The following is a 13,050-nucleotide window of genomic DNA, read 5'->3' on the forward strand; positions in this document are numbered from 1 at the left end:
CACTGGATTGTTTCCCTGTTTGCATAAAAATTTAGATATTTTCTACCAAAAGCAACCAGAACGCTTCCAATGCCAAAATCTTGTCCCATTACAGAGAGATTTGTATTCATATGCAGAAATGTGTTTATGGAGGTTCCGGTGCAAGTTGTGGTTTTGGAAGTTATGACTTGTTTCGTTTATGAGTTTAGTTATGACACTGTTTCTTTGCCCTTAAATGACCTTTATGGAGCTCTTGTCTGTGTTGACTTAAAAAGACTAGAAGTCATCAAAGTGCTTTATAACAAAACTATATTTGAACATACTCTCAAACATCTTTAAACTATATTTAACAACAGCGGTCTTTGAAGATGGTGTGATATGATCTTGAGTTCCTGGAACAAAACTTTGTGGTGTCATTTTCTTCCTTCAGCTAAATACAAACTGAATAAAACTGTCTTGGCTGCATGAAAGAAATCTTGATTCCCAGGAATCTTGTTGAAATCATGGACTCGACTAACAAAGTGCATCTTCATTCTCTTTTATTCAGTTGCATTCGTCTGCAGGTGCCAATCAATAAATACAATTAATAAATAATCAACAATAAGTAGGATTGTTAAATAAACATCTTAAATACAAAAATAAATATAGAAAAAGTCAGTAAAATACAAAAATCACTAAAGAGTGCATTATTTCTACGACCTGAATCTTCATTTTCAGTATTAAATATTTCCGTACATTTGTCAGTATTGAACTAAATACAATATAATTATCTCTATGATGAAATCAAGTATTTCCAGGTGATAATTGGTTGATATTGTGATTGTGACAAAGTGACAAATGTCAAATATAATTAGTTATAAACATTTCACAGGTTCAAACCGCCAGGCTTCTTTCAAGTAAAAATATAATCATTTTACAAAATTATAACATTAATTAGGCATAGGCAGCTGGTTCACTGTCACTACAATAAATATATATTTATTTATAAATACTTGTTTTAATAACCCCTAAAAGAACAACAAACTAAACGTTGGCACATTGGTTTGAATTTGGATATTTTTTTGGTTTTGAAACATTTCTGATGTTATTTTTTAATTTGGCACTTTAATGCCCGTTCAGGCTCTCGGGTGAGTTTTGCCCCTGCGTGCTTGCCGCCGCCGGCGCCTCCTCCTCTCCAGCTTGATTTCCTCGAACAAGACGCTGGCCTCCTCGTACAGCCACGGCAGCTCCCCGAGGGCTTTGCTCTGGATCACACGATTGTCCATCTATGAGAAGAAGAGACATTTTCAATTAATTCTAACATGTTGGATAAAACTGATCAAAAAAAGACCCAGGACTTCAGGACGGAAATATAACTTCTGTTTTCTCTGTATTAAGCTGTAGAAAGTTATCTGCCATCCAACTTTTCCTTCTAGAAGTAAGGCAACTTTGTAACTGTATAATTGAATATCGTCTGCATAACAAACAACTTTGGTACCAGAACCAAGCCATTCTGTAAATCCTCGTCAACATTTCCATAAACCAAGTCCTCTGTGAGCCCTACATGCACCTGTAAAAGCTATACTTTAAGCTTTCTGTAAAGTCTTCGTAAACCGTTCCATAAATCTTACCAAAGGCCCTAGACAAGACCTACTTTAAGGCCTAGTTGCGCCCTAAGTAAACCTTCCATAAGACCTACTTTAAGGCCTTGGTACAATCTAAATAAACTTTCCAAAAGACTAACTTTAAGGCCTTGCTGCACTCTAAATTAACCTTCCAAAATACTTTTCTTTAGGGCCTAGGTGTGCCCTAAATAAACCTTCCATAAGATCTACTTTAAGGCCTTGGTGTGCTCTAAATAAACCTTCCAAAAGACTTACTTTACGGCCTTGGTACGCTCTAAATAAACCTTTCATAACCAAATTAAATTAAGCCCTCCATAAACCCTGTACAGCTCTTTCTTAAACCTAACTTTAAACCTCACTTAAGCACCAACATAAACCTACCAGGAACCTTACTTTAGGCTCTACATCGGCCCCTTTGTGGGCCACATTTGACCTCCTTGAAGCCTCATGTTTAGACCTAAATCAGCCCTCCATTAGGCCTTACTTAAAGGCTGCATGAATCATTAACAAGCCTGACTCTTAAGACCTGTAAAGTTTACGTAAAGCCCTCGTTACGGCTCATACAGCATCATTTCTACCGAGGTGAGAAAGTCTTTGTCTCTCTACCTGGATGTGTTTGAGAGACTTCATCTCCTGCAGAAACTTCTCCTGCTCCTGGTAGCGATTCGTCTTCAGCTGAGAGATCTTTCCCTTCAGGTACTTCAGCTGCGTCCTGACTTCGTTGCCTTTTTCGGCTTTTGCGGCGGCGGCGGCGGCGGCGGGGGCGGGGGTATCGTTCGATGTGTCGGTCGTGTTCTGGGCACTCGGCAGCTGCTTCAACATGTGGTCGATCAGCTTTTCATACACCTCCAAAACCACGCTCATAAACAACACCTTGCCCTGTTGGAGAAACACAGAATATTTAGTTTCTGGTAAACAACATAACATCTGTAGTAGACAGACAGACAAACTTCAACAACCTCCAGGAGCTGAAAACCTTTTTGCATAGTGGAAAAAAACACAACTTTGCGGTTTCCCACACAGGAGTTAAATGAAGTCTTAGTAGGCCTTAAAGGGGAATACCACTCATTCACTCATTGAGCTGCTCAACAGGTTTAAAACTCATTTGGATGCAAGAACTCAAAGAGGTCAGAGGTCAACACAAGCTGACAGCTTCTGAATAACTGAAGATAAAACTAGTTCAGGTCTAAACTTTGTCCTGTGTTAAACCTTAAGAGGCTGAAAAGTGTAAAAAGAAGTCTGAGAAGAAAACGAGTCTACTTCTGACCTCAGTAAATATTCTCATAATGAGTTTAGGGTCTCAATCTTTAATTTCAAGTCTTCTTCAATACAGCATGATGTTTATTTTATAAATTATGGTCCCATTTAGAGGAAAAAGTAGGTATACTTTAGGGCGGAGCTACTTCTGCTTTTTCATGTTTGTCAAAGTTTATTGGAACACTGTGGTCACCTAAAAATGTCTTCATTAGTGTTCACTTTAACTAAAAAGACACCTTTATAACAAAGCTACCTAGCCAACACTAGCATTAGCTGATAGCTAAGTGCCAACAGTCCAAAAAGATCCACTTCTGGCTAAAAAAACACAAGATGGAAACGGCCAAAATGCCAAATGTAAGGCTTCAAAACAGTAACAGCCAAAAGCCAGAAGTTGGTCTTTAGTGTTGTGTATGAACATGCTAAATGCTTTCTTCAACATGCAAATTGTGGTGAACTGAACGCACCATTCTACAACAAAGAATCGATCTCCTGTTAAATAATGTTTCCCTCCCATAGCTTCCTCCTGTTGAAAAGTTGACTGGTGTTGTGGTTTATTGAGTGACCCTGTTAACTGGTGATTAAACAAGAAAATGGTGCCAACCCAATCAGAACCGTCTGGATAAACACGTCCAACCATCGGCACAAATTTGAAAAGAAACACTGAGTTAAAGTATTAAAAACAAACCCTCAAGAAATGAACAGGAATGTTTTAAGACTTAGTTCAAAACTAGTTATTAAGTTAAGCTCTTGTGAAGTGTGAACTCCACTTTTACCAGCACATGTTGCAGCTTGTTGATTCTAGACCAAGTTGGAGTTGTAGGAAACATTTGTTGTGTAATCTTCCAAACAGAAAACATGCAAATGATCAGATGAGTTGTTGCCTAAAACCGTTTCACCTCAGTTGGGTAACATGAGCCCACCACTCTGGAACAAATTAAAAAAAGGTGATGAAATGTAGCACCTGTGCTGCTGTGGTGAGGAAACACTGAATACTGGGAAAACCCAGAAGGCTGAGTGGGGGGGTGGCCTTTATACACCACTTTCTGTTCAACAACCTGCTCCCTGACTGCTGAAATATGAAATATGATCCTGACATTCACAGTTTTCTGACTCTTGTGACATTTCAAACGGAGAATCTGTGGTCATCATGGTCTTTGTAACAACCACATGAGTCAGATTCAGGCTGGAAGCTGATCCAAGAGCTGCCATATGGTGTAAAAACAGTCCAAATATACAGAAAAATTATTATTTATTCAACCACCCGTTTTTCTTTGATTTCTTGTTCATTTTAATGTCTGTTACAACTAAAGGTTCATTTGTTTGGACAAATACAATGATAATTACAAAATTAGAGTTTAATTTAAGAGCTGATAAAAGGTTTTCCTGATAATAACCAAAATCATTATCAATAAAACCATGTTAAATGTCTAGATATCAGCTCTGAAATCAAACTTATCATCTATTTCTGTTGTTATCATTATATTTGTCAAAAAAAATTAACCTTTAGTTGTATCAGACATTAAAATGAACAAGAAATTGGATAAAAAGGCTGATCTAATAACGTTTTTCCATGACTTTATATTTCTAATTGAACTCGAAAGATCGCAAACTCTAAAGCAGCTACAAGGAACTTTTAATCGTGTTAGTTTAGCTCAGCATGTGGACAAAATCAAGTTTTTTCTGGAGCACCAGACTCCCTTCAGAAACCCCTAATTTAAGTGCAGCAGCGTCTGACAGTCTGATCCACTCAGTTCTGGTTCTGGTTCTGGTTCTAGTTTTCCTCCTTTCCTTGCAGCCGGAGGAACTAAACGTCAGCGTGGAGTCCATCTTGGCTCCAGGATTGTCAGAAAACGTAGGAATGACTCGCTACAAGCAGCCAGTCTTCTCTCTAATGGTCTAGTTTGAGTTTCTGGGTCATATCCAGAGATCAAAAGTAACTTGAGAGAGTTAAAGCAGGAACAACCACCAGCGCTCTGATATAGATGTTATCTAAAACCACACTAGACTTCACAACCAGATGAAGAAGTCTGTTGGGCTCCAAACCGACCATGAAGCGGCTTTTAGAAATCACCGTCGGTGAAGAGTGAAAGTTTATCTCGGAGCACGGAGAACAGTTGCAAACAAAAGAGAAAACAGAGCTGCAGAGTGCAGAACCAGCAGGAGAACCAGACCACAAGAACCTCCATAACACCAGACAGAAACTGAAGGAGAACAGCAGCCGGCTGCTGACTCACTGCTTCAAATCATAAAAAACAGGGAGAGCAAACAATCTTTACACTAGCTGTGAAGAAGATCTTTTGTCTTGTTGGTGCGTTCAAGGACCCTCCGCCATTGGAGATTTTTTAGCTACTTTGTTGTTTACAAGCTCCGTTATAATTATCAAATCCAACATTTTGGAAAAAACATAATATGAATTTCTGAATTTGTCACATTTTTAATGTCAGTGTCTGTTTGGAAAACTGGTGCATTCAAGGACTATCTGACATCTGAGCTTTAAGAGACACTTTGTGGTTGACAGATCTGATAACAGATCTTCAAAAACAAGGTGTGAAAACGAGTTCAAGGGGAATTTTGGAGGGAATTTTTGCATTGGTGCATTCAAAAGAAACGAAAATTCAAAAAATAAGTGAAAATAACAATAACTGTAATATTACTAATTTTATCTATTAACTATAATAATAATCTATTTATAATAATGAATAAATAAATGAATAAAAATCAACTATAAAAGTTGCGTTCAAGGAAAGCTTAAAAAAATGTAGATGAAAGTTGCCAATGAAAATGTTGCATTCAAGGTCCATTTACTTATGAATGCACTGTTTTTATTCCATGAAATCATAAATATTTCTGCAATGAGTCCTAATTATTGAGCTGTAGGTGTGTTTTTTTCGATGGCTAGCTGTTTCCACCTGCAGCCAGTCTTTATGCTAAGCTACGCTAACCAACTCCAGCTTGTATTCAACATGCAGACATGAGAAAAGAAAAACATATTCCCCCAAAAAATATTCCCAACTTTTCCCTTAAAGCTGATGGTTCAATGGTTCATTGTGTGTTTGAAGAGTTGTTGTTATTTACCTCCATCTTTGTTGACAGTGGATCTTTGTTGAAGACGGGTTTCCCGTCAAATCTCTCTGCGTTTGTTATTTTCTGCAAAAAAGACACAAAAAAATCTGGTCATTCTTCATGTAAATTACCATTTTTTCACCTTTAAAGCATCAGATCAAACATCAATAATTATCTCAAGAAATACAAATTATGTTCAATTATTGCAATTAGTGGTGGGTTCAAGGACAGTCCGAGATTGGAGGTGTCAGAGGTGTCTTATACAAAGAGTTCCACATCTTATAAAACAATATATTCAAACAAATATGAAAAATATCAAACAGGTTGTTAAACAATAAGGTGATTTTCGATGCTGCATTCAAAGATCATTTCACTGTCGAGGTTTTTGTGCAAAAAAAAAGAAAAAAATTTAAAAAGCGATTATAAGAAAAAATAAAGAAAAAATTAAAGCAAATATGATATATTTTTAAATTTAAAAAAATGTAAGCAATTATAATAAAAATGTTAAGAAAAAAATAAAGCAATTATAATATATTTTTTATTTAAAAAATTAAAGCAATTATAATATATTTTTAAATTTAAAAAATCTAAGCAATTATAATGAAAATTAAATAAATTAAATTAAATCTTCCATAACATTTGCAACGAATTTCACTGGCAAGGTCTACGTGTACAATTAAAAAATTAAATAAAACATTTTAATAGATAAGTAAAGTAAAATAATAATGATAACAACAATAATAATACAATTAATAAAATTTAAATTTCAATGAATAAATACATATAAATCATAAAATCCAGCAAGTTTCTTGCAATAAAAAGTTGCTCTCAGAGGTCAGAGGGTCCTTGAATGCACCATCCTCTGAACTAACTGCAACATAAATTTGACTAAATACATTTTAAAATCATTACAAGTGAAATAATGATGTTTTTTGTTGAAATTCTTTGCAGTAAATGCACTGAAACAGTGAAATAAAATAGCACAAGAGTCCTTTAAACATGCTTGTGGAAAATAAAGTGTGTGTGTGCATGCATGTGTGTGTGTGTGTGTGTGTTTGTGGTGAGTGCAGAGAGCAGGAGGAAGCAGCTCAGAGCAGTATCTGAAGTACTGACGTGCCGTTTGCAGTATATTGAGATGTGGTGATACTCACATAGTGCTGCAGCAGGTTCTGGATGGTTTTGTTCATCTCGGCGGGGATGTGAGACCCTCGGACCGGCCACGCCGACAGACACACACACACACACAGACACAGCACGGCCTTCGCTGCGGCGCCCATCGTCTTATTCACTCGTTTTTCAGTAGTTTCTCAGTAGTTTTCAGTAGTTGGAGGTGTCGTCGGGCTCCTGGTTCAGTGTCAGTCAGACTGTGTCTCCTGTCCTCAGGTTCTCTCAAACTGTTTGACTTGTCGTGAAAGCTTTTATTTATAACTCGCAGCGAGAGAGAGAGTGTGTGTGTGTGTGTGTGCAGCGATGATCTAGGTGTGAAAACTGTGGTCGTGCAGTTTCCTTTAAATCACCAAACTTCATAGAAGTGGGTGAGGGGTCCCACACACACATCAACGTCTGCTGCACAAACGCACAAACTCACAGGGAACTTTTTCATGCAATTATTGTAAATCTGACTGGGAATGAGAACTGGAATGCTGTGTGCTGGAGGCCTGCAGCGTGCAGACGCTCCGACTCTGTAAAACGCCGCAGTGACGCCGTAGACTTCGCTGGAAATTCGTCGATCCAGCAGAATGGAAACCATCACTGAGCAATTTATTACACCTGTGGTGGGAAAGGTTTCTGACGGGGGTTCATGAAGCCAGTAAAGTTGATTAAAACACAACCTGACAACTTTTATTAACAGATTCCACTACAGATTATTGATTACATGCATGAATTCCATTACATTACTACGCTGATTCATTTGCATCCGCTCCGAAGTTTCACGGTTTCTTCCTCGACTCGAGCTGCAACTTCACACCAACAATTAAACCAGAAGAGTTTCTGTAATTCTGCTGACTTGAGTAGCCCATTTGATTTTTATTCTATTTTATTTATACTTTCATTTATATATTTTTTTCATTTATTATTGTTATTATTATGTTATTTTTATTTTATTTTTTAAAAATGTATTTTTAATTATTATTTTTAATTATTATTTTTAATTATTATTTTATTTTTTTATTTTATTTTTTTATCTACATTTATATTTCTATTTTTATTTATTATTGTTATTATTATATTATTTTTATTTTTTAAATGTATTTTATTTATTTATTATTATTATTTTGTTCTATTTTTTTTATCTACATTTATATTTTATTTATTTATTATTGTTAATATTACTATTTTATTTTTATTAATTTATTTTTATTTTATTTTATTTTTGTTTTTATCTGATCAGTTATAATTATTGTTATCATTATCATGATTATTATTATAATTAAATTGTATTTGTCTTTATTTTTAGTTTTTCAAGCATTTATCTTTTATTTTACATTTATTTTATATATATTTTGTATAATTTTATTCATATTTATTTACATTGCGATCATCCTTATCTTTTTTATTATCATTATTATTATTTTGTATTCATCTTAATTTTTAGTTTTAGGCTAGATTTTATCTTTTACTTTATATAAATGCATTTATTTATTATTTATTATTTTATTTTTTATTAATTTACATTACTATCAATATTATTATTATTGTTATTATTGTATTTATCTCTATTTTTAGTTTTAGTCTAGCTTTTTATCTTATTATATATTTCTATACATTTATCTATTATTATTTTATTTTTTATTCATTAACAATATAATTATCATCATCATCATTATTATTTTACATTTATATCTTTGGTTTTATTCTTATTATTAATTAAGTTGTTTTCATTCATTTTATATACATCTGTTCTATTATCCTTATTTTAATTTTATTTAATTATATTATCACTGTCATTATTATTATCATGATGAATAATTGTATTCGTCTTTTTTTTCAGTCAAGCTCTTATCTTTTATTTTATATAGATTTATTTGGAATATTTTTTATAATTTTGTCCATTTTACATCACTACCCTGTGGGCTGCCAGATCATCACACCATCTCTGTTGCTTCCCTTGTTTTAATAATATTATTATATCGGCTGTAAGAAAAGGATGCAGCGTTTCTTTTTTTGTTCCAGTTCATCACTTTCTCCTCCTGCATCAGTTACAGTTTCCTCTCAGACACACAACACTCTGTTAAATCTTAGATTTTACCATTTAAAAGGATTACTTATATGAATAATTCTCTTTGAAAATCTCTAATATTCGCCTCTATGCAGATGATACTGTTTTATAACCTGCAGCTTTCTATCATTGTTTTGCATGATGCAGCTGCAGATCTCCGACTTTTATTAAATCCAGACATTAACACACTATTTACTGTTCTCCAGAGCCAAAGAACTACAGTTATCTTCTCCAAATCTGGACTTTAACTGGTGCATTCATTGAAAGAGTCCCATTTTATACATATCTCGGCATTTGGATTGATGATAAATTCACCTATAAACCTCGAAATGATGCACTGATAACACAATTGCTTGTTTTTTTTTAATAAATAATGCATAAATTCACTAAAAGAGCGTCCTCAACTGAACATTTTGCAGCGTGTGAGCCATGTGTGTACATCAGACCACATAACATGACATAATATGAGCCTAAAACATCCGATTTACTGTAATATGTCATCACAGGGTGTCATGAATGAAGGCACAGCAGAGCCAGATGATGACAGGAAGTGATGTCGTCATGCAGCAGACACCCTGACTGGGTGTGAAGTTTTTACTGAGTAATGCCCGGAGCGAACATTCCCTCGTTCAGTTTAAAGGAAACCAGTCAAATATGGCGCTTTTCTTGTCAGCTACACACACTTATTCATACATACACACACACACACACACACACATATAGATATAGATGTATAAGTGTACACATAGGTGAAGTAAATTATGTAGAAACCAGAGTGACATCAAGTGAAGAGTTGGAGCAGCTGAGGTGGAAAAAAACCTGCAAGATGCATCAGAGGAAACAAATCAAAGTGAAACCAGCTGAAGGTCCATTATTCACAGAAAATATCACATTAAAGTTACCATGTGTGAACATGGTTGGAATAAGTTTCTTCTCTTTTATAATAAGACTGAGCCGTCACTTTTAAAATGGCAAAAATATCAAAGAATCTCTGCGATCAGAGGCCAAAGTGAATGTTTGTCTAAAAGATTCACACAGAAATGTATAAAAACGAATTAAATGCATGCAGACGGTGCAAAACATCCGTCAAATGTTCAGACAGATTTGTGCTTGCAGAAATATACGTCCGACCAATGAAATCCTTCGTTTAAACTTCACTGGTGCCAAAAGCTTCAGACCGCGGTGAGGTTTCATGACTGAAACGGAGCCAACAAAAGCAGATTCAGCAGCTTCTCCGGACACGAAAACACTATAAAACACAAAGAGGAGGCCGGGGTTTGTGTCCCGCGTGGAAACTAAAGTTGATGATGTTATTTCCTCTCGTCTTGCTGTAGCTAATCTGAAGCCCAGGTATTTGCTGCAGTGTGACTCGTCTTTAGCCTAGATCTCCAGCAACAATATGAATCAGGATTTACATCAAGATTTGTCCATTAACACAACCAATGAAACTACGTACGAGCTTCATTTAAAGCAATAAAGTAGCCAAAGTATCAAATGTTGATGTTTGTGTCAGAATCTCTTTATTTTCCATGTGTCATTTAAAATAAAGCATTTACACAGAGCTGAGAGGAGAGGACAGGACAGGAGAGGCTGTTTACACAGAGCTGAGAGGAGAGGACAGGAGAGACTGGAAACACTTCAATATGTACAATATGTGAAGAAAACTGTTTTGGTCATTTTTATGTCTTTTATTGGTAGTTTTGTGGCTTTTTTTTTAATTTTATGTAATTTTGGTCATTTTGTGTCTTTTTAAAAAAAGTAATTTAGTGTTTTTTTCAGTCATTTTGTGTCTTCTTTTAGTAATTTTGTGTCTTTTTTTAGTCATTTTGGGTCTGTTTTTGGTCATGTTGATTCTGCCTCCAGCAGGTAAATATAGTTTGAGACCCCTGCTCTGAGAGATATTCACTGAAATATGAAGCCTTCAATAATATAGATTCATATTATGAAAATGTGAGCGTGCAAAGGACAGTAAGAAAGTTGAATAAATTAATAAACGGGAATAATAACACGTCTGACCTTTGACCTCCTTTCAGCAGCTCACAGAAAGAGAAAGTGACTTTAGTGTCGAGCTCAGCAGGAAGGAGACAAACAGGAAGACGAGCAGGTAGATTCTGTTGTTGCTCAGGTGTGAAGAGATGTGGGTATCCCCTACACACACACACACACACTCACACACACACACACACACACACACACACACACACACACACACAAACAGGAAGGGGTTTCATAGTTGGAAGTTTTCTCCGTTTTGAGGAATTCACACCCGTTTATTTTCAGTCTGAACTTAAATCCTCTTTGACTGAATTTCTGCTGAATTTCTGCTTAAGATTCTGCTAAAAACATTATTTTTATTCCTATAAAATTATGATTTTAGCACCATATGACTGACTACCACAGAGGAGAAGTCGGCTGTTGGCACAAGGCACATTTTTCAACTTACTTAGCCTGCAGGCGGGTTTGAAAAGTATGTTTTTTCTCAAAAAAATTAGCCAAAAATTCACATTTATCATAGAAAGAAACTGTAAAAACAGACATTATCACCAGATATTAACTTTCCGACGGTCCTTGAACGGATCATCAGTTACTAAAGTTTCCGTTATAAAAAGTGTCCGTTACTTGTGTTAAATGTTGATATTAGTGTCAGAATCTCTTTATTCTCCAAGTGTCATTTAAAATAAAACGTTTACACAGAGCAGAGAGGAGAGGACAGGAGAGGCAGGAAACATGACAACATTTCAATGTGTACAATATGTGAAGAAAACGGTTTTGGTCATTTTAATGTCTTTTATTGGTAATTTTGTGCCTTTTTTGTTAATTTGACGTACTTCTTGGGGGGTAACTTTGTGTCTTTTTACATCATTTTATGTAATTGTGTGTCATTTTGGTCAATTTATATAATTTGGGGGGAATTTTGTGTCTTTTTTGGCCATTTTTTGTTTGCTGTTGTTGCTACCTCCAGCCATGATTGTGCTGATTCCATAGAAAATCTGTTTACACAGAGCAGAGAGGAGAGGACAGGAGAGGAGAGGCTAGAAACATGAAAATGCTTCACTAGGACATATTTCTTATTGATATCCATCTCTTTCATCAGTGTTTTCTCTCTACAATGAACTGCAAAAGACCAAAAAAACGACAAACATGCATTTACACTATTAGCTCCGTCAGCATGGTTGTTGTTGTTGAGTTAAGAGTCAATCCTGACCCTGAATATCTCCTGATTCTGCTCGGGAAATTTCATAAACACAAATCTAAATTACCCACATAAAATTTTCATTCACATTTTAAATGTATTGGTTTTTTTCCCTGCTCTTTTTCTGAATTTTTTCAGTCTATCGTGTGGATCTTTTGTGATATTACTTTAAAATTAAGATCCTCAACCTGAATTCATACAGCATCTTTCCATAATCTGACACTTAAACAGCTGCAGAAATCACCTCCAACGCAACAAAACACAGAGATGTAAACAATATAAACTCTACAGCAGCTGCAAAACACACCAAAAACACACTAAAAACACTAAAAACACAACAAAACACAACAAAAACACTAAAAACACACTGCACATGATGTAAACCAGTCCACTCAGCCTCTGGATCCCAGTGGAACTAGTCCACTCAGCCTCTGGATCCCAATGGAACAAGTCCACTCAGCTTCTGGATCCCAGTGGAACCAGTCCACTCAGCCTCTGGATCCCAGTGGAACCAGTCCACTCAGCCTCTGGATCCCAATGGAACCAGTCCACTCAGCCTCTGGATCCCAATGGAACCAGTCCACTCAGCCTCCGGATCCCAGTGGAACCAGTCCACTCAGCTTCTGGATCCCAATGGAACCAGTCCACTCAGCCTCTGGATCCCAGTGGAACCAGTCCATTCAGCCTCTGGATCCCAGTGGAACCAGTCCACTCAGCCTCTGGGTCCCAATAGA

At 35.8% G+C, this 13,050-nt stretch overlaps 1 protein-coding gene across 1 annotated transcript; it reads right to left on the reverse strand.

Moving 5' to 3' along the window:
- Positions 1–521: 521 nt before the first annotated feature.
- Positions 522–7,937, reverse strand: LOC131960732 (interferon gamma-like). The gene is made up of 4 exons (XM_059326005.1): positions 7,055–7,937; positions 5,916–5,987; positions 2,190–2,462; positions 522–1,244 (listed from the first exon to the last, which is right to left on the reverse strand). The coding sequence occupies exons 1-4, from the start codon at positions 7,178–7,180 to the stop codon at positions 1,095–1,097; spliced, it is 621 nt and encodes a 206-aa protein (XP_059181988.1). The 5' UTR covers positions 7,181–7,937; the 3' UTR covers positions 522–1,094.
- Positions 7,938–13,050: the final 5,113 nt, after the last annotated feature.

This window comes from Centropristis striata, chromosome 22, assembly GCF_030273125.1.
Source record: "Centropristis striata isolate RG_2023a ecotype Rhode Island chromosome 22, C.striata_1.0, whole genome shotgun sequence".
Taxonomy (NCBI): Eukaryota; Metazoa; Chordata; class Actinopteri; order Perciformes; family Serranidae; genus Centropristis; species Centropristis striata.

Coding starts and splice junctions, on each gene's coding strand:
- LOC131960732 (XM_059326005.1), bottom strand. CDS start 7,180: ATGGGCGCCGCAGCGAAGGCCGTGCTGTGTCTGTGTGTGTGTGTGTGT. Junction 5,988..7,054: donor AGAACCTGCTGCAGCACTAT/GTGAGTATCACC, acceptor TCTTTTTTGCAG/AAAATAACAAACGCAGAGAG. Junction 1,245..2,189: donor AGTCTCTCAAACACATCCAG/GTAGAGAGACAA, acceptor TTCTTCTCATAG/ATGGACAATCGTGTGATCCA.